The sequence below is a fragment of the Seriola lalandi genome, unplaced genomic scaffold (genome assembly GCF_002814215.2).
Source record: "Seriola lalandi dorsalis isolate HSWRI2012SDOR001 ecotype SW California unplaced genomic scaffold, Sedor1 jcf7180002054883, whole genome shotgun sequence".
Lineage (NCBI taxonomy): Eukaryota > Metazoa > Chordata > Actinopteri > Carangiformes > Carangidae > Seriola > Seriola lalandi.
Genome location: NW_019525658.1, coordinates 122,547 through 144,882, shown reverse-complemented (window position 1 = coordinate 144,882; position 22,336 = coordinate 122,547). Strand labels below are relative to the sequence as shown.

Genomic DNA, 22,336 nt, shown 5'->3' with positions numbered 1-22,336 from the left:
GTGAGAGACTTTTTAATTATAGTAACAAAGTAGTCTGTTTTATGAAGCTTTGGAAGATAAAGACTAAAACACGAACCTTGTACTCCAGAGTCTGTTTCAGCATGTCCTCCTCCTCACGGGTGAAGTTGAGCAGCACGGACACAGCTCGGATCAGCTGATATGCCTGACAGAGACACACACACACACACACACACACACACACACACACACACACACACACACACACACACACACACACACACACACACTCAGACACTGTGACACTGAGTCAACACACACCAGCTGACCTGCAACTCACCTCCGCGTCTCTGGATGACATGAACTTGAGGACGACATGTTTGAGATACTCAAAGTTGATTTCCCGCGAGTCGTTGAGGTCTGATGTGTTGGTCACGGTGGTGTTGGTGGTCAGGGGGGTCGGGACAGATGCTGGGGGAGGCTCTGGACAAACCCTCTCCTGCTTTTCTGCCCGGCTCTCAGGCAGTTTCTCCTTCCCCTCAGCCTCTGGCTCCGGCTTCAGCTTCTACAGAGAAGAGAGGAAAGAACTACAGTCATCTGTGTTTCCACACAGGGTGAGAGAAATATATCAACCTGTACAATGTGAATGATCCTAACTCCAGTTTATAAGGAGCAGGAGTATTAGATCTGTACATGAAGAGATACTGTATGTGTGAGGGAATTTTCTCTTGTCCACCTAATGAATGACTGAGTCAGGGTAAAAGGTCAGTGTGAGGCCCTAGGTCTCTGTGCCCCAGCTACTGCACTAAATCTTACTAGCTTTGAGACACTCAGGCGGCTCCTCCAGACGAAGCTGTGCTTTTGGCTAATACTGCTGGTGCCAGGGCTGATAACAACAGACCTTGGATGGGCACTAACAAGTGGCTGAGTGTTCTAAAAATCAGCACTCATACGCATATAGTCATGTTTCCATGTTTATGGTTAATGAACCAATAGTTGTTCACACATCCCTCTTCTCCCTCTTCTTCTAGATATTTGACTAATTATGCAGTGTAAGCTATCTATAGTAATCTCTCTAAGTGTATAAAGACTATTCGCAGGAGTTTCTGCTTCAGAATTGAGGTGACATCATGTGCAGAAGTCTGTATTGATGAATCCTCCTTTCTCCTTGATCAAGCATCAATAAACATCCTCAGCATTAAGACATCCTGGACTCCAGCGCTCTTTCATCACCACCGATGATAAGAATTTCCCTAACAATATGTAAGGTTCAAAATTATGCAGCAGCTTCTCCTCTGTGTTGGTGTTTGACTCAGCTGCTCCACACAGAACAGAGAGCAGCTATGGTTGTTACAGATAAAAACCCAGTGAAGTCATTTATGGAAACACCTGTTAAACAAGGAGAAACCTGGAGAAAAGTAATATTCTCTGTCCACCAGCAGCATGTTAACCATAGCAAGCATGTTAGCCTAGTAGCTAACACAGCTGAACTGTTGAGTCTTATTTGTTTCATATCTTAAAACTGAGCAGGTTCGATTAAAAAGACTTGTTCAGACCTGAATTTGAAAATTTGAAAAAAAATAATGTATATATCGATCTATCTGAAACCTGATTAAAAAAACAATCAATGATGAAAACGTCTCTGTCAATAATATTGCTACTGAAGGGAAGAGTGGGGAGAGGTCTGTAGATGTGTAATATTGAAGTTTCTCTTGTTCAGCAGCAGTTTGTTGTGAAGATGAAATTCACCTGAGAGCAGTGAGTCATTTACAATCACGACTTTAACAGTGTGTCATGAGAATGAAGCTTTAATAGTGGATAAAAAGTTAATGACAGACTCAACATTGAGGCTTGTGATCTCTAGTTATATTCATGATATTAAAACTGAAAACCTAAACAAGAAGGGAAAAGAGTCCAGATGACATCATCCAGATCACTTGACCTCATGTTGTTTTTGTCCAGTTATAAGAAACAGACCGACCTTGACAGAGAAGTTCTCATCATGTAATCACATCCCTCCAACGACACCATGACTCTCACCAGTTCCTTCTGCAGCGTCCTCTTCAGCTCTGCCAGTCTCTGCTGCAGCTGCTTGATGGTCTGTAAGACAACAACCAGTAACTCACTGCCCTAGAGTTTCTACAGAACCAGCTCTGAGACTACAGCAGGACGGACTGAAGGTGTCTGACCCTGTTCTTGTCGCTGAGCTGCTGCTCCAGATCTCTGTTGACTTTCTGAATGTGATCCAGGTCGTCCACCGTGACGCTGCCGTTCTGATCCTCCTCACAAACCTCAGGGCTGTGAAGCTGCTCAGTCAGGGTCTCCACCTCCACCTCCAGGTACATGATCTGGACCAACCACAACACACCAGAGACATTCTGACCATTCATTCATCTTTGATTAGTGGCTATGTCTTTGGAGAAGCAGATCATTAGTGGAAGAACAAAACGTAAGAGCAACAATTTCAATGTTCCACATGAGGTCATGTACAGTATCTACATGATGTTTTACTGTGTGTGAGTGCTGACCCTCGCCTGGCAGCTGTCCAGCTGCTGGGTCTGACTGAGCAGCTCCATCCTGAGGCCCATCAGCTTAGAGTCTCTGTCCTGCTCGATCTGCTCCAGCTGAGCTCGTAGCCACTCGGCCTCCTGCTGCAGCTGGAGCAAAGACGCCTGCCGACTCTGCAGCTCTGCAACACACATACACACACTTTTTCTTTGTGTGCTCCCTCCTGTTTATCATATAGATAAATATAGACACAAGATCAGTATCTTTAAATCTTAGAGGAAATTTTCAGTTTCACTTTGTTCAGAACAAAGATGTTGAAAGTTTCCAGTGGAAAATCCTGTTAGGAATATCAATTTTCCCAATCGAGGCAACACTAAGTCTAGCTTTTAAAAAGACACATGTGGAATTAGCTTAGCACAAGATAATCAGTCTCATACACTACAGGTCAGATGTTTTACAACAACTCCATTCTTCCAGATGAAAGCTGGAGGTTACTTATAACCAATTTCTTAGTCCCTGAGAAAGGCCTGTTTTCTCTGAGGTTGACAGGATTTGTCAGTTTGTGTTTTTCAGTTTACAACTGACCTTTGAGCTGCTATGATTTATAAGAACAGGAAGATATGGATGTGTTCTACAACTTCTCATCAACTGGCATCACATCCTTCCTTTCAGTGGTGAACCACACTGTGTGTAACACAAAGGTCACCATGCTACAATATAAAAGTTCTGGAAATCAAGTCAGCCGTGGCATAACACTTAAAAACAAACCACCTTCTGTCTGTCTGTGTGTGTGTATGTACCATTCTGGAGAGTGTTGATGTCTTCCTCTCTCAGTGTGAGCGTCTCAGTAACAGTGGACACTTCCTGTTGTGAGGTGTGAAGAGATACAGCCAGCTCTCCCACCTGACATCAAGTACACGGAAACAATCACACACAGAGTCACAGAGCAGCTCTAATGGTCTTCTACACTGGCTCACAATCAGTGAGTGATCAATGATCAATGCATATCGGTATGCAGTAGAAAAAGTGAGTGAACCTTTGGAGTGACCTAAATATATACAGTCATGGCCAAAAATATTGACACCCCTGCACTTCTTTCAGATAATGCACCATTTCTCCCAGAAAATTGTTGCAATTAAAATTGCTTTTAAAAAGCCAAATCTGATATCATTCCACACAGAACTCCAAAAATGGACTGGACAAAATCCCCCTCAACTTAATATTTGGTAGCACACCCTTTGGAAAAAATAACTGAAATCAATCGCTTCCTGTAACCATGAATGAATTTATTACACCTCTCTACTGGAATTTTGGACCACTCTTCTTTTGCCAACTGCTCCAGGTTTCTCAGATTTGAAGGGTGCCTTCTCCCAACTGCTGTTTTGAGATCTCTCCACAGGTGTTCTATGGGATTTAGATCTGGACTCATTGCTGGCCACTTCAGAACTCTCCAGCACTTTGTCTTAAACCATATACATACATACATACATACATATACATATATATATATAAAAAAAAAAGTGTATTTGTTTAAACTTTGACCTTCATCCATGTTACAATTATGAACAAACACAATCTGTTTATACTAATAACACAAATAATTTTGTTGTTCTTGTTCAAACATTCACAGTGGAGCTGAAACAGTGTGTGAAGCTCGACTAATGACATGAACAGAAGCTAGTGCTACAGTCAGTGAAACCAGACTGGAGGTTTAGAGACACATTGACTTCTAAACAACACTCAGCCATTTGAACATCATCTTATGTGAACCAGGCCTCACAACAAAGATCTCAGAGACTGAGGATGAAGAGTTGATGAAGGGACGTCCAGCTGAGACTCCAAAATATTAACACAAATGGAGCTCAGAGTCACAACTGAGGGTTTAAAGGACTCACTGGCGCTGGTTCACATCTCTGACTAGACCCAGACCTGGGTCCAGTAGTGCTGCTGTGGACTGAGCTCAGAGAGAGAACCTGTCTGACTGAAGCAGGTCTGTAAGAAAAACAATCCAGACCTCCTACTGAAGACTGAGGAGCAGCTACTGAAGAGCTGGTTTCAGACCAGTTCAACCAGTTATTAAATCCAGGGTTCAGTGACTGTTTCTAGCTGTTAATGTTGAACATCTGTGTTCAATAAAGACAAACATTTTAACTGTCTGGTTGATATTAATCTAAAGACACTGTGTTTGTCTACATGAGTGTTAGATGAAGATCACACCAGCTGATGCAGAAACCAGGTCCCTGTATGTTTTTGTGGTCAAAAGAGAGGGTCCTGCATTATTTGTGTGTGTGTGTTGTTGTGTTCACACACGCACACCTGTATCTGCAGCTCCTCCTTTTGTCGTCTGGTTTCTTCCAGAGCTTTGCCGATTTCTGTGCTGACTGTGTGTCGCCTGTTCAGCTCCATCTGAGGACACACACACACACACACACACACACACACACACACAGGAAGTGAGGACTGTGAAAACCCCTGAACAGGAGCATCCTGGTTTTCAACATCACTGGGTTTTTAGGCCTATATTTTATTTTTATCTCTTTTAGTCAATTTTCAAAGCAAAGTAAAAGAATCTGTATCACATACATGACGACTACAACTATATAAAGTGTGTAAGGTTGTGTATTTGGGTTCTGAGCTTTAGATTTTAATTTTTCCATATTTCTATGTATTTTGATACTGAATAGATGGATGCATTTCCATTTAAAGCACAGAATATGAGTTTAAAATGTGAATGTGTTGAAGGTGTTGTTACCCTGCACTCCTCCAGCTCCTCAGTCCGCTGCCTCAGTGTGGAGTTCACATCGTCGCTCTGCTTTTCCAGATCAGTCTGACACAGCACAGGAAGGAGAAAGGAAAATACGACTCAAAGGTTCAAGCTCTCTCTCTGCAATAACTACATTTACTGTATATGAACAATTATTCTACAGCTGACTGAGACAGAAACCAGCAGTCTCATAGAATGAACTGACAGAGTTTATAGCTTCTACACAAATCTGTGATGAGTCAACAGAAGAAGAACGTACCACTGTGTGCTGCAGCGTCTGTTTGTCTGTCTCTAAACAGCTGATTCGTTCCTCCAGCCGGCTCGTCTTCTCCTCACTCTGCTGTTCTAACAAACTGACCTGCTGATCCAGAACGGCTTTCTCTGCACCCCACTCTCCTCGCTTAACGAGACATGCAAACAGAATGAAACATTTACATACTGTCATTTAATTTTTATGAAGGTGTTTTTGGTATAAAACAACTGAGCAGCTGTGACAGTGGAGTTAATAGTTGTATAATGTGTAAATATGTGTTCCAGTAAGTTTGAGGTCACAGAGAAAAGATGCTCTTGGAGATGCAGACTTGTAGATTTCTTTTCTCTCCCACAAACACAACACAACAGTTTCACCTTCTCAGATTCTTCACTGCAGCCACACAAATCTTGTTTTATGAATCACAAAATAAGAAACTCATACACTGCATTTTTTAAACAGCAGTTTTCAAACTGTAGCATTTTTGCTACAGTTGCTGCAAAAATAAATCAAATAATGTGAATTCATGGACAAAATCTGCGCATCTGCAAATCAGTATGTGAATTCATGCAATGAGAATTGCACATCTGTAAAATATTTTCTCATGGATACGTTTTTCTTGGATATTTTTGTAGCACAAACACATTCAGTAACTACAGCTGTTTGAATCTTCACTAGGAGTCACAAATGAAGTTGTGCTCTCACTGCTCCACACATCTCTGTGCGGATGGAAATATGGAGGAAAAATAAAATAAATCTGAAACCTTGTCAGTACAGCGAGAGAGTGATAGCATTAGCACAACCACTGCCAGTTACAAGCTTACAAACAACATCAACAAATAAAAGATGCTAACTACGCTAACCGTTCTGATCCGTCTGCTAGTCTCTGATTTTGGTCTCAACAGACTCCTCATCTGAGTCTGGGTCTGACTTTAGGCTCAAACATGTGGCTAAGTGTCCCTGATGTTTCCTCCTCTAACCATCTTGATACTCTCTGTGCTCTTTCACCCGTCGACCTGGAGCAAGCAGGTGGTGGGTGGAGCTCAAGGCCTCCACATTTCTAACTCAGGAAGTAAGAGTAGATGAGCTTCAGACCCAGTTTAATGTGTGAAAACATAAATATGAATCATAGGATTTTTACAGAGTTTAAAACATGTCTGGAGGGAAATTTTTCAGTTGTATCTTATTTTGATAAAAGGGTGGCGTTCTGGTGTTTTGAAAATGGATTTCTTGTGTGAGAACTAAAGTCATCAACATTATATTGTGAGTCAGCCTCAGTGTCACTGTTGATACCACCACCACCAGTACCTTCATTTTCAAATCCTTAGTGTTTAGCTGTTTGTTGAAACAGGCAGAGCAGCAAGTACTTTTGAATGACAGTATGGTTTTTAAATCTACTGTAAAATTTTTTTAATGATTTATCACTTATTGACCAACAAAATGATCGATCGACTAAAGCTGAAAACTTATATAGAAGAGGTGTGTAGATAAGGTGTCGTCATACTGAACAAGGCTGAAGAATGTTGTGATCCTCACCAGTTTGTCAATGAGCTGTTGCTTCTCTGAGAACTGCTGCTCTGCACTCCTCAGTCTGTCTCTGCTCTCTGTGACCTGCTGCTCCAGGTCAGCAACCTGAAACACAGAGGAGTGACCAAATGTGAGCAGACCACAACACTGTGAGTCAACAGACACAGAAATATTCAGGTGAACAACAGACAGAACAAGACGCTGTCTGGCTGTCACCTTGCAATTTGTTTCATGAACACTGTTTAAAAAGTAATTTAAAGTGTGACAGTGCTACAGCTGATAATCACCTACATTAATAAACACATATGATGCTTAGATATGGTAGTGTTCACTGCTGTGGTTGATGTTAATTAAAGCCTTTACATTAAATGGAATAAATGACTGTGATGTGTGTTATCACTGAATGAGTCTGATGTTTTGATTGATTGTCTGAAGCGCCCTCTGCTGGTCAATGTGACATCATGACAAACAGAAGCTTTGAATCCCTGAGTAGCACAATGGAAACAGAGAGAGAGAAATGGTTCCCTCACACCTCAAGAGTGAGTGATGTCTTACCTGTGCATCTGTTCTCTCTCTGTAGGCCCTGGAAGAGTCGTCTTTATGTCGGAGGAGGGTCTGCAGCTCCGTGATGCTGCAGCTCATTCTGGAGACCTGAGGTCACACATGCACCAGCTTATTACTTCAGATACATTTGATGATGGAATCTGTTTAAAGTATGAAGCTTGGGAGACAACGTTTCTTAAATTAAGGGAGTGTTTCCATGTTTTTCTGAGTGCCATTGTCTTCATTTTGATCCTCACGAGGAGACAAACTGCTGAACCCAGCGTCTTCTTTCAGAGACTCCGACTTCTAATTGAAAATCTCTAGATTTTACAGAAAGGCTATGGCATCATCACTGCAGCTGCTTTTCAGCCAACAAATCAGATGGGGCAAGACTCATGACCATGGTAACCAACTTAACGGAGGAGGAGCTTGTCTGTCCAGAGCTTTATGACATGTCGGATAGAAAAGCTTAACTGTGGGAGCAGATCGGCCATACATGGCGGTGTTGTCAAGGTATTGTTGCCATAGGAACAAAACACCCGAACACTATCACAGTCCACATGAAACTGGAACTGGGTGCAACAGAAAAGAAAAAAAGGTGCACTTGTTCTGCTCAACTGAACTACTCGAATAGCTGTAAAAAAAAAAAAAAACACTGTAAAGTTTGGTGTGCAGAACTGGTGGCTTACAGTGTCATCATGGATGCAGGGACATAGATTGGGGTTCAGGGTTGAGTGTGCTGCTGGTTTACCTGAGCCTCCAGAGAGCTGACAGTATCAGCATGGTTTGTCCGAACAACCAGCAGCTCCACTCTGGTCTCCTCCAGACTCTGCTCCAGGCTGCACTTCTGAAAAATCAACAACAGTACTGATTTTGTTTCCTGCAAATCAGAATGATATGTCAGTATGACGTCTCTAAGACAGAGACAGGGCAGTGGCATCATGACATTCATGTGAAGGGAAACTTAACATTAGTTTGAATATTTTAAATCCATTATCTGTGAATCACATGTCCTACCAATCTGTTTAATTTAACACTATGTCATCTACAAATTACTCTACTTCAGAGAACAAGAATCACAGTCAGTGTTAACTGTAAAAACAGAAAAAAGAATTACATTATAGCAGCAATTAGCGAGTTCTATCTGTTTTGCGCTCGACCGAGAAAAGCAGCATATTTTAGACAATTTATGATTTAGTAGGCCTACTCCACATAACAACCTGAAAATATCTACCAAGTTTAATGATGATCGAACCTAGGGTTAAAAAGTTATGGCCAATATTAGCTAAGCCCCGCCCTTCGCAAAGATATTTTGGTCGACGGCGGCCATGTTTTTCCACAGACCTTGCTCATTTGTAACAGAAATGTGCCGCTCAGTCACCCAAGGCTGTATACCAAATCTGGTTAAGTAAGAAAATTAAGTAAAAATTCAAAAAGTTCTTTTCATTTTACTGTTTTTAATGTTGTTATAATTAGCTCAAAATCCATTATGGTAGTCGCTATTACCACAGAAGCTTTTTGTAGAGAATATTGGCCTGTAACTGAGAGGTAAATTTGAAGACAATGGGACTCTCGGTGTGGCAGGGGCAGCCTTTCAAATTTTGTACAATTTTGACTCTTAATTATAGCGCCACCATATGGCCAAATGGGACAATGTTTTTTGTGAAGTATTTACACACCATTCGGAGTTATGATACTATTTTTTGTGTGTCTGGCTCGTTCCAGCTCTCTGCAAATTGAGCAAAGGCTTAAGATGGCACATATTGGTAAATACGCCCCACCCACTTTCATCAATCAGTATGGCACTTCAGATTTTCGTTAATACTCGCCTTTAGAACATGCGTCCCAATTTTGGTGAAAATCTGTTCACCAGATATTGAGGTATGTATTTTTCGCATTTATGGCGCCCCCTAGAGAGCAGGCTCAAAATGCTTTGGTAGGCCTACTCCCTGTTTCAACCTGAAGATATGTACCAAGATTTATGTTGATCCAACCAATGGGTAATGAGTTATGGCCAACATTAGCTAAGCCCCACCTTTTGGGAAAGATATTTTGGTTCATGGCGTCCATATTTTTAGACAAATTTCGCTCATTTATCATAGAAATTTGTATATTCATCTCCCAAAGTGGTCTACCAAATTTGGTGTTTCTAATCTCAAAATTTATAAAGTTCTATTCATTTGACTGTTGTTAATTATGCAAATTATCAAAAAATCTACCCAGGCGCACTTTAATGGTCCAAGGGGCTTTTTTGTAGAGCACATGGAGCTGGGCTTGTGTGCCAAATTTCAAGTCAATCAGACAAATGGTCTGGGGGGCGTGGCCTTTTGAAAATTACTTTTTTTAGCTTTAATTAGTCCATACTCATTTCCAGTTATTTAGCCAAGTTTAGTGTTTCTTGCTCATTCCAGCTCATGGCAATTAGAGCCACGGCAGAAGACAAATAATAATAATAAACCTGAGCAAAAACAAAAGAGTTCTACCGCTTAGGGGTTAGAACCCTAATTATAGCTGCAAGCTGCAATTCACAGGTTCCAATGGTTTTGTGCTCAACTGAGAGAAGCAACCGAATTTTAGCTACTTACAGCTTTGCTAGACCTATTCACTATGAAGACCTGAAGATATCTACCAAGTTTTATGATGATGGGACAAATGGTTAATGAGTTATTGCCAATATTAGCAAAGCCCTGCCCTTCAAGGTTAGAACCCTAACGATGAAACATAATGGAAAAAGGTCTGAACTCCGTCCTGGTCTAGTGGTCCTCACCTCCTGGAGAAGCTCCTGCAGATGCTCGTCCTGGCTCAGGTTCCCCTGCAGTCGTCTCTCCAGGGAAGTCACTTTCTTCTGAAGGTCCACCAGCAAGCGCTCCTTGTCTTCCTTCGTCACAGCGGCCTAATGATACCAAGAGCAACACGTCCAAAAATATTCATCTTTAAAACTAGAATCTTTTCAAATATCAGTTTTGAAACCAAGATTATTTATGTTGATTTTCCAAAAGGCAAGTGGCAATTTGCGGGTTCTAACGATTTTGCGCTTCACTGAGAGACGCAGCCAAATTTTAGCGACTTAATGCTTTGGTAGACCTACTCACTATAAAGACCTGAAGAGATCTACCAAGCTTATGATGATCAGATAAATGGTTAATGAGTTATGGCCAATATTACCTAAGCCCCAACCTTCACAAAGATATTTCAGTCGATGACGACCAAGTTTTTTGACCGATCTTGCTCATTTGTAATAGAAGTCTGCCTCTCAGTCACCCAAGGGTGTATACCAAATTTGGTGTTGATAGATTAAGAATTTGAGTTCTATTCATTTTACTGTTTTTAATGTTATGCTAATTAGTTCAAAATCCAGAACGGCGGTCGCTATTATCAAAGAGGCTTTTTGTAGAGAATATTGAGCTGTAACTGAGAGGTACTATTGAAGACAATAGGCCTCTTGGTGTGGTGAGGGCAACCTTTCACATTTTTACAATTTTGTCTCTTAATTATAACGCCAAATGTGAAAGGTTCTAGCTGAATGGGATAATATTTTTTGTGAATGTGGAGTTATGATACCAATTTTCATGTGTCTGGCTCGTTCCAGCTCTCTGCAAATTGAGCAAAGGTTTAAGATGGCACGTATTGGTGAATAGGCAACAATAGGTACATATTTTTTGCATTTATGGAGGTCAGGCTCAAAATGCTTGGGTAGGCCTACCATGAAAGAGTAGAACCCTATTGTTTTTGCTCAGGTTTATCATTATTAGGGTTCTAATCCCCGAAGGGATTGAGAAATCCCAGACAAGATTGAGAAGACCCAAACAATATATATATCAATACGTGCGGCTCGATCAGGAATGGTGTGCTATGACTTTTTTAAGCAATCTGAGTAACCATGGCAATGTAAATGGCAATGAAAGGCGAAAAAATTCCCATAGAGAATGAATGGGGAGAGGTCTTCAAAACGACCAACTTTGGAGCTCTACTGCTGCGTCATGATTAGTCATGATAGTAATTATAAGGTGTATGCTCCAAAATGCCTAACTGCAATTAATTGGATGATTTCATTGCTGTTCGCACCTGGGAACTGATATATCTGGTAACCTAAAGATGTTCTTTAATTTTATCGTTTTATCATATATCATTATCACCCTATGTTTTAACCCTCTCTCCCCATTTTCAAATTTAACAGAGTAACACGTTTACTCAGAAGCATTTTAACAGACTTACTTTGTTCTTTCATCTGAGAACATTTTTACACAGTGATTTATTTCTACTGATGTGTTTTCACTAATAGTAATGACGCTGTTCACATGTTGACATGCTGACGTGCTGATGTCAGTGTGGTGTCCCATCTCCAGTCAGTTTCTGATACTAGTAGAGTTTTTTACTGCTCTGTCCGAACACATTTAATGTTGCTGTTTTTTTCGTCACAGTGTCTAACTATCTTCTGTGCATTCTAACTTTTGCTCCAAAAGTTAGTAGTTCCCTGCTCCTTTTAGCGACTTTCACTAACTCAGCAGTTGTTTACATTCTATTCAGATCTGCTAGTTACTTTAGCTTAGCAGTTAGCACTAGTTTCTCTCTCTCTCCATCTCTGTCCCTCGTTTGATGCAGTGTTGTTGCAACTTCAGTGTAGAGGATTGTGATATTTATTACATCTTCAGCGATGTCTGCTGTCTTTAGGTACAGCTCCAGTCGCTAACCGGAGCTAACTGCGCACTCTAACTGCAATCCTTGAAAATTTTCCTCAAAATAAGTGAGACAAGCTCTTTTAAATCTCATAATTTCCAACCTTCATTGACAATTTCAATATCAAAATGTGTTTTTTTTTTCCAGTATTACCCAGTTTTGGTCTCTTTCTGATATTTTTTACAGTTTTTGAGGAAGTGATGGGAGTACGCTCCACCTCTCCCATCGACTGCAAAACAAATTCAGGAGTAAGTGTTACTGGGCCGCAATGGGCAAAGCTGATTCTGATTGGCTAATTAAACTCATTAATTCTTAGCCTTTTAACTCAGGTATGAGAGCAACTCTAAGATAAATCCACATGGTGTATTTGCAATGACTTGTGTGTGCATGTTGATGTCTGGTTCTTTGCATGTGTGTTCGTGTCTCACTATAATTGTGAGGACAATTTTTTTTAAATCCATTATTGTGAGGTCATTTTGGCCTGTCCTGACAACTTCAAAAGGCTTTTTGAAGGTTAAGCTAACGCAGTTCCCAACACCACGCACACATTTATATAGAAAGACATAATAAGTGTCTCAACCTGGTAACGCAAGCTTTTTGGAGGCTCTTTGGTAGACAGCTCCACTGCCACACACAACAATACACACACGCACATTGACAGACACACAAACACCATCTTACTTTTTTGATATTCATTCAAAGTCTCAGCAAGGTAAAAAGAACTTACTGGAGGTTCTGTTGGGCAGCTCTACCGCCACACACACACACACACACACACACACACACACACACACACACACACACACACACACACACACACTGCCCCTGCCACACCAAGAGTCCTACTGTCTTCAAATTACCTCTCAGCTACAGGTCAATATTCTCTACAAAAAGCCTCTGCGATAATAGCGACTACCAATATGCATGTTGAGCTAATTAGCATAATATTAAAAACAGTAAAATAAATAGAACTTTTCGAATTTATACTTTATTAATACCAAATTTGGTAGACCGTCTTGTGTGACCAAGAAGCACATTTCTATTACAAATGAGCATGATCGGTCGAAAAACATGGCCACCATTGACTGAAATGTCTTTGCGAAGGGGGGGTCTTAGCTAATATTGTCCATAATTTTTTAACCATTTGTCTGATCATCATAAAACTTGGTAGATATCTTCAGGTTGCTATAGCTAGTAGGTATACCAAAACATTAAGTAGCTAAAAATTCGCCTGCCTCTCTCAGTGGAGTGCAGAATGGTTAGAACCCGGAAATTGCCACTTGCGGCTATAATTATCATTAGCTGTCTTCTGCCACAGCTCAAATTAACATGAGCTGGAATGAGCGAGAAACACAAAACTTGGTCACATAACTGGAAATTTTAAAAAAAAGTAAAGAGAATAGAACTTTTCGAATTTTCATTTTATCAATACCGCATATTTCTATTACATATTTCTTTGAGCGAGATCGGTTAAAAAAACATGGCCGCCATCGACCAAAGAGTCTTTGCGAAGGGCGGGGCTTAGCTAATATTGGCCATACCTTATTAACCTATTTATACCGGATGTTGCGTAGCGCAACATTGCCCCTCCCGGCGGTTGCTGCGTAGCGCAACATTGAGTCTCCCGGCGGGTGCTGCGTAGCGCAACATTGCCCCTCCCGCCAGTTGCTGCGTAGCGCAGCATTAATGATTCCTCGTAATTTTCGTGATATATTTATACATATTTTACATATTTATATGCTGCATGCGTCATTAACAACAATGCTGCGCTACGCAGCAGCCGACAGGAGACTCAATGCTGCGCTACGCAGCAACCGGTATAAATGGGTTAAACATTTGTTTGATCATCATAAATCTTGGTAGATATCTACAGGTTATGGGGAGTAGGCCCGCCAAAGCATTAATTAGCTAAAATTCGGCTTCTTCTCTCAATTGATTCCCAAAATGGCTAGAACCTGCGTATTGCCGCTTGTGGTAATAATTATTATTATGATTACTTGTTCAACTTTTTTAATTATGTTCTAACCTTGTGCTGCTGCAGCTTCAGGGCATCATGTTCGGTCTGTAGATCATGGAGCGACATCTTTAAAGTTGACACCATGCTCTGAGACTGAAAAACAAAATTTCACAAACTTGTTGTATTCTTGTATTCTGTTTTTTTATGAATATTTTTAAAGTATAATTGTTTGGTGCAGCTTGTTCAACAGCCAACCTTCTGGAAGTCTTCAGAGACCTGCTGGATGACTGACTGCAGCTCCTGGCATCGTCCCTCCAGCTCACTTATCTTCTTCTCCGCCTCCTCGCTGAGCAGCAAAAGATCCTCTCTGCACAAATCAAATCACATGCACTTTGTCTCTTTTTTTTTTTTTTTTACAAACAGACCATAACAAATTTCCTTTTTTCTTTTTCTCTTCCATGAATTCAATTATTAATTTCTTTAAAGAGCATATCGATCTGACAATACAGAAATACTGTGAAAGGCTGTGATAAAAGGTGTCATTATACAACTCTACACTACTCATAATGATGGCATAATATCACAAACATGGAGCTGACTTACCGCTCTATTTCCAGCTCAGAGTTGAGTCTGCAGCTCTCCTCGTGCTGCTGCTCCAGAGCCTGAAGCTTCCCTCGAGCCTCGGACAGGCCTCGCTTTGCAGACTGAACCTCGGCCTCCTTCTGCTGGAGCTGCAGCTCCTGCTGGTTCAGCTGCTCCTCCTTCCTCAGCAGCTGGTCAACATGAAAGAGGAAATAACAAACCATGATCTAAAGAAAGAGCTTCTATAATAACATGACACAGCAAACACATAAAAATAGACTCTCCTGCACACTGAGGCTCACATACTGCACTGGCTTTAAATCACTTCTGTCTCTCCTAACTTGTTTCAAGGTTTCAGTTCAATCTCACACAGCATTACTGTTTTTAAGAGATGCTTCAAATCCAACCAAGGAACTCCACATGTACGCACCATGTGTTTAACCTTAGCGAGCTCCTGCTGCTGAAAGCCCTCCAGTTCATCCAGGTCATCTCTTTTCTGGAAGAGTGCTAAGCTTTGCTCCATCGTCTCCTCTAGTCGTGCTGACAGGGCAGCCTTGTCCTAAACAAACACAACAGTTACACCAATGTACAACAGCTTTGTCCAGTGGCAGGTCTGCATTTAAAATGTGGACGTTTTAACTCATAGTAGCAGGTTTTCCTATGAGTGAGTTCCAGTTTTGACACACATGATGAGTGCAGATTACGGATTCATGGTCAGTGGCGTCACATTATCCCACTGAACAACAGGTGGCTGTAACACACCAATATACGCAGCATTGCACTGCAAAGACAGAGAAGAAGACACTGATGTAAAGAATGATGGATTTAATATAACTTTAAAAGCTTGAGGATGAATGTAAACACAACTTTAAGTGTGTTTTCACATTTCTTTGCTTGTTCGACCAAGAAACAAAGGTTTTTTTTCTTTGTTGCTCTAATCCATTCATGTTCAGTTAGTTGGTTGTTTCCTCCACCAATCAGTCAAGTTCCAGTAAACATGGTCACAGTGTTGAATAATGGACAGAACATTATGATGTCACAATTAAATTCACCTTTGACCACTTCATTTTATCCTTATAGACATTTGAGTTAAATTGTGTCATAATTAGTGGATGAATTCTGGCCAAACACATGTTTTGTGAGGTCACAGTGATCTTGACCTTTGACCTTGAACCACCAAATTCCATCCTTGGGTCAAGGTGAATATTTGTGCCAAGAGGCATAAAGAGGCACTATCTACAGTAATTATACAGACATGTTCACTTTGTGGTGTGGTGTGTGGCTGCTTCATTATGCTCATCTCATGTGATTTTTTGGGAGAGAACTACTGAAACAATCTAACACACCTCTGGTCACTTCCTGCCTGGATCAGCAGATCATTTCTCATCAGTTGTATTTAACCGCAGTTTCACTTTTGAATTTAAGTCTTTCACAACCCCCTTTGAGAATCGCCACCTTAACATGGTGGAGGGGTTTTATGTTTCCCAGTGATCCTGGGAGGTGTGTTGTCAGGGGCATTAGCCCCTGGTAGGGTCTCCCAAGGGTAAGGTTAGGGATGGATTTCGGGGTCGGGTCATGCTTACTCCCTGTTTTGTAGATTGGTCATAGGGACATGGAATGTCACCTCTCTGGTGGGGAAGGAGCCTGAGCTGGTGCAGGAGGTGGAGCAGTTCCAACCAGATATAGTTGGGGCTCACCTCCACGCATAGCAGGGGCCCTGGAGAGGGGCTGGACTCTCTCCTTTTCTGGAGTTGCCCAGGGTGACAGATGCCCGCCAGGTGTGGGGATACTCACAAACCCCCGGTGGAGCGGTGCAGTGTTGGGAGTTCTACCCAGGAACAAGAGGGTCACCTCTATGCGGCTGAGAGGAAGGCTGTGACTGTTGGTGGGTGGGATCCTGGAAAGGGTTCCACCTGAGGACTCTACAGTTCTGGTGGGGGACTTTAACGCCCATGTGGGCAACGACGGAGAAACCACGAACGCACTGGATTTTCTGCCTGCGGAGGGAGACAGCGACCTGATTTTGCAGCTCTTCAAACAGGTGAATAAGGCTGCCACCCATCTCGTATAATACGGGATCGTTTCGTATTTTAAAATAAAATGCCAATTTGTCCCATGTTACGTCCTCAAAGTGCTGTGAATAATGTAATGTCAAGTAAAACCAAAGTAGTTGCCACCTTTTTCACATAAAAGGTGGCAACTCTACAGATGAATATTATCTCTTTTACATCCAAGCACACCCAGCTTCCTGAAAAGTTTCCTTAAATTAATGTTCACATCTCATCGTGTTTTTGTGGATATGGAGTCTGAGTGGGTCATGTTAAAAGTTATTGCAGAAGCGGCAGTTAGGGAGCTGTGGCCTCAAGGTAGTCGGTGTCTGTTGAGGCAGCAACCTAAGAACCCGCTGGTGGACTCCAGTGGTAAGGGATGCCGCTGCAGATGGAGACCTTGAGGGTTTGGCTGGCCCAGGGGTGTCCAAAAGCAGCAGATAGTTAAGGGGTAGCCAAAATGGTGGCAGCCTCTGCAGTTGCAGAAGCAAAAACTCAGGTGTGGGAGGAATTCATGGAAGCTATGAATGAGGACTTTCGGTTGGCCTCAAGTTCTGGCAAATCATTCGGCAACTCAGGAAGGGGAAGTAGGGCTTTAACCAGGCTGTGTTCAGTAAGGGAGAACTGCTGACCTGGACTGTCATTAAGCAGTGGAAAGAATACTTTGAGGAGATCCTGAACCCAGCCAGCATGTCCTCTGTGGAGGAGGGAGAGTCTGAAGATTCGGGTGAAGTCTCATCAATAACCCTGGCAGAGGTCGCTTAGGAAGTTAAGAAGCTCCCCGGCAGCCCTGAGATGCTGAAGGCTCTGGACATTGGAGGGCTGTCTTGGCTGACATGACTCTTCAATGTCACCTGGAGGTTTGGGACAGTACCTGTGGAGTGGCAAACCAGGTTGGTGGTTCCCATTTATAAAAAAGGGGACCAGAGGATGTGCTCCAATTATCAGGGTATCAAACTTCTCAGCCTCCCTGGGAAAGTTAACTCCAGGGTGCTGGAAAGGAGGCTGGGACTGATCGTCAAACCTCAGATTCAGGAGGAGCAATGCACATTCCATCCTGGCTGTGGAACAGTGGACCAGCCCTTTACCCTCGCGAGAGCACTGAGGGGGGCATGGGAGTTTGACCAGCCAGTCTACATGTGTTTTGTGGACTTGGAGAAGGCTTATGACCATGTCCCCCTCCCCGTATGTATGGGGTACCGGGCCCATTGCTACAAGCTATTCAGGCCCTGTATAACCAAAGTCAGAGCCGTGTTTGCATTCTCGGCACAAAGTTAAACAGGTTTTCAGTGAATGTCGGACTCTGCCAAGGTTGTCCCTTCTCTCCAATCCTGTTTGTGATATTCATGGACAGGATCTCAGGTCGCAGGTGACTTGAGGAGTATGTCCTCTTTGGGTACCTCAGAATTGCATCTTTGCTTTTCCGACCCCAGATAAGCAGAAGATAATGGATGGATGGATGGTTTGATGGATGGATTTACTTTCACAACACCAAACACCATACCAACAGCCACGCTCCTTTTCAGGGTCTTTGTTTGGTTGTTCTTCAGCATTCACACCAGCCCAAACAAACCAAACACAATAGAATTCATTTGAACTGCAGCAAACAGCCACTTTGAGTATTGTTCTGCTTTTGCTTCCATGTTTGGAAAAAAGTCACATTTTTAAATCTTCAAATAGCATATAACTGAAAGGACTCACCTTTTCCACATCAGCCATCTTCTCCATCCATTCCTGCAGGTAAATAAGAGAAAAACATAAGTACACAAGCCACTCATCAGCACTGAGGTGTGTGGTGGACAGAGAGTTTACCTGGTCCTTCTTCTCCAGTGCTAGAGCCATCCCCTCAGCCATTTTGGCTCTGCTGGCCTGGTGTGACTCGTTCTGCTCCTGGAGTTTCTTTATGGAGGCTGTGCAAAGACAGTGAAGGAGAGAAACAGAGAGGAAACCACAGAGAAGTTTGTATGCGGCTGAAGAGAACAGCAGTATCAAACAGCACAGACGGTGGCACCGTTAGTAGCTGTGAAAAGTTAGAGTCAGATTAAGAAGTGTGTTCATCTCAGAAGCAGAGACAGGCAGAGACGAGCAATGCATGGCAAATGATAAGGACTGAAACGCCAACATCACAATGTATAAGATATTTAAGAAGAAAATCCACCCTGAAAAAAACGAGGATCAAACCTAAAGACTGTAGAAGCTGTAACGTTCATCACAACACTGAAGTATGACAACAATAACCAGCTCTCACTCCTCAGAGCTCGTTACCAGGAACTAACATGTTAAAGTCAGACCTGAGAAAAGCCAACCAACAAAGATGAGAAGGGTAGCAGGGAAGCTGGACTTCATCTGATAACCTACTGATGACCCTCCATGTCCACTGGATCCAGCTGCATCACTCTATCCACTGGAGGCGTTTCAGAAACAAAACGATCATTTGGTATTTTAATCGTACTGAAAAAAGTTTGAGGCTCATTCATCTATGATACTTCGTGACTACACCACCTTATCTTGATTTTGAATGTGTGTGAGAGAGTGAATGAAAAGACAAAGGCGATAAATGAAAAGCAGCATCAAATATTAATTTCATTCCCAGTGTCAGTGAAGGTATTTATACACATTCAGATGTGCCGTGCAGAGTGATCTGATCATCTCCAGGATTCTACCTCAAGACCACAAGTTCAGTATGAACAGTTAAAATTCAGAGATAATCATCATAGGATGAAAAAATACCAGTGTATCCCAAGAATATTTAAATAATGGGTGTGTAATTCTTAAACTGAAAGCCATGGCTGTACAATCACACTATGGGACATGTGTGGAGCAGACAGAGTGAAGGCAGTGCGCACACACACCTCTGAATCAATGTGCTGAATAAATATCAGTGGAAAAGATCTGTGGGTGGATTTTCAAAGGGGAAAAGCGTTCCCAAAAGCAAACCTCTAAAGCCCAGCATACTAGCATCTAAAACAGAAGCTTGTCGTGATGAAGCGATAGGTGCTAAGTGATGGTTGCTACAGGTGACAGACAGATGAGAGAGGAAGCGAAGTGGGAGGCAAGTAGGGGTACGTACAATCCTGATGCTTTTCTAATGCAATTTCAAGCTTGTCCTTGGTCTTCTGCATAATTCGTAGTTGCTCAGCGTAGTCTAGTGTTGGGAAGTAGGGTGATGGGATGGGGTATAAACAGTGCGCACGCACACACACACACAAACACACACACAAACACACACACACACACAGACACACACAAGGAGGAGGAACAGGCAGATGACGGTAAAGAGAGGCAGGAGAGAGTGAACAAAAGGAGAGGGAGAAAACAAAAGGGAGAACATGATTGAGAAATAATGGAAGGTAAAACTACTAATGACTTTCTTATCTGAGAAAACCATACTGGTCAAAGGCATGTAGCCACTGTGCAACCTATAACCTTTTCTCAGGAAGTCACATAAGCCACCCAAAGGAAAGAAGAGCTCTTATACTGAGTAGAGGATTAAAATCAGCTGACAGGCTCCACACTAACTTTTTATATTGTTGAACTATTTTTTCATCACAATGATACACTTTAAGTGTAACATCTTTTTGCTGTTTCATCATATCTGAGCTACTACTAGCTACTAATTAGTGCCACGGGTGCTCAGCTCCAAGGCACTCCTCTACAGCTTTAATATTCCTCATTAGTGCCACGGGTGCTCAGCTCCGAGGCACTCCTCTCAGCTATTCTAGGGAATAAATAATAATTCTATTTATTCTAGGGAATAAATAATAAAAATACTGGGAATAAATAATGCATTAGGAATGCATTGGAATTTTTTTTTAAAAACCCACAAAATTTCACCTTTTTTCTACAAAATTGCACCTTTTTTCTGAGTCACCCAGCTCTCTCATACCTGCACATAGAAATGTGATTCAAACTATAAAACGGAGGAAAACTTCTGCTCTCTCAAAAACACACTGTTTTTACATAACACGTAAACTTTTCAAACTATGAGCACTCAAAGGAGGAGTGCAAATCACATTTTCTTCAAAGTTAGAGTGACAGTTGGCTAGAGTGCATGAAGCAGTAAAAAATAACCATTATTTTTATTTTTAACTCAAGCTCAACCGTAAAAAGGAGACAAATAATTCTTTCTCAAAATGTAGACATAGTTGTTGGGATTCATAAAATGTAACTTTGACAGGCAGGGTCTAACGGGGGTGCCGAGTCCGGCAGCAATACCTGTCTCACTCTCATTGAAACCTAATGTAATTGTCTTTTTTTTCCAAATGAATCTCACTCTGTCTTCGCACTGCGCTTACTCACTCATTTTATGGAATATCTGAATAAAACAGAGACTGTAAAAAACTTCTTGCTTCAGTGTCTCTCACGGTGTTTTCGGTTTTTGAAAAGAAGTAACGGTTTTCTCATAATTTGCAATTATTTGAAGCCATGTAGAAGCCAAATTCTGGGCAGATTTTCACATTGCCATGGCAACGGCAGCTCCTGACCTGACCTCTGACAGCCAAGAGCTGCGTGATGTCATCGCTACAGTGACACAGAGAAGATTTTTTACCTTAACCCTAACCCTATCCCAGCAGTAGCCCCCGTGGCACTCAAAATTTCCCTGGAATTTTCTAGTTACATTTAAAATACACCACATTGTTAGAGATTAAACCAGTAGTTTCTGACTAACAGCAGTGTGTAGTAGGGGTCACATTATTTATTATTTATTTATTCAAAAATACTATATGTCAACAGTGACAATGCAACAGCTCTAAAGTGCAAGCAATTTTGAAAAACTTGTTTAATGTATTTATCTAAAAAAATTTATTGTTTAATTATAATTTGGAAAAAAAGATTTTCAGATGTACAACCTCAACCAAGAAAATGCTGGGACGATGTGAAAAATGTGAATAAAAGGCACACACAGTAATTTATAAATTCCCCTTAACTTTTATTTCATGGCAGGGAGTATGAACACAAGATATGTTTTTTTTTTTTTTGTCAACATCATTTGATTTGTAAATCAACATCCATTTTTGCCATTCAGGCTTGCAACACGTTTCAAAAAATACTGGGATGGGGGCAGTTTATGGGTAGTAATGATGTATTCTTACTAAATAATGATGTGATTTGAAACAGGTGATGTCAACAGGTGATTGCAATCATGATTTGTTACAAAAGCAGCTTCCAGGAAAGGCCTGGTCCTTTTGGAGCGAAGATGGCAAGAGGATCGCCAGTTTCCCAAAAAGTGAGGGCAAAAATCGTTGAACTGCTTAAGAAAAACGTTCCTCAAAAAAAGATAGGAAGAGATTTGGGTATTTCTTCCTCTACCGTACATAACATAGTCAAAAGATTCAGGGAGTCCGGAGGAATTACCGTGCGCAAAGGCCGAGGACGCAAGCCTAAACTGAATGGCCGTGATATCTGAGCCCTCAGACAGCACTGCATTAAAAACCGTCATTCGTCAATAAGTGACATAACTATATGCTCGGGACTACTTCAGGAAATCACTCTCAAGCACCACAGTACGTAGTTACATCAGG

At 41.7% G+C, this 22,336-nt stretch overlaps 1 protein-coding gene across 7 annotated transcripts in view; it reads right to left on the bottom strand.

Annotated features, from left to right (window-relative positions):
* Nucleotides 1–22,336, bottom strand: part of golga1 (golgin A1) — a 32,349-nt gene that overhangs the window by 2,529 nt on the left and 7,484 nt on the right. For 4 of the 7 annotated variants that reach the window (XM_087171603.1, XM_087171602.1, XM_087171605.1 and 1 more), the window contains exons 4-23: nt 19,885–19,959; nt 18,627–18,724; nt 18,516–18,548; nt 15,197–15,325; nt 14,788–14,957; nt 14,440–14,551; nt 14,254–14,337; nt 10,318–10,443; nt 8,307–8,397; nt 7,563–7,663; nt 7,017–7,112; nt 5,490–5,630; nt 5,219–5,293; nt 4,783–4,872; nt 3,267–3,369; nt 2,487–2,647; nt 2,148–2,306; nt 1,999–2,058; nt 299–523; nt 77–163 (exon numbers count right to left, since the gene is read on the bottom strand). In XM_087171603.1, coding sequence (XP_087027729.1) covers nt 77–163; nt 299–523; nt 1,999–2,058; nt 2,148–2,306; nt 2,487–2,647; nt 3,267–3,369; nt 4,783–4,872; nt 5,219–5,293; nt 5,490–5,630; nt 7,017–7,112; nt 7,563–7,663; nt 8,307–8,397; nt 10,318–10,443; nt 14,254–14,337; nt 14,440–14,551; nt 14,788–14,957; nt 15,197–15,325; nt 18,516–18,548; nt 18,627–18,724; nt 19,885–19,959 — 2,216 coding nt within the window. The remainder of the gene's footprint in view (nt 1–76; nt 164–298; nt 524–1,998; nt 2,059–2,147; nt 2,307–2,486; nt 2,648–3,266; nt 3,370–4,782; nt 4,873–5,218; nt 5,294–5,489; nt 5,631–7,016; nt 7,113–7,562; nt 7,664–8,306; nt 8,398–10,317; nt 10,444–14,253; nt 14,338–14,439; nt 14,552–14,787; nt 14,958–15,196; nt 15,326–18,515; nt 18,549–18,626; nt 18,725–19,884; nt 19,960–22,336) is intronic. The other 3 variants (XM_087171606.1, XM_087171608.1, XM_087171607.1) reach the window with 3 other exon arrangements.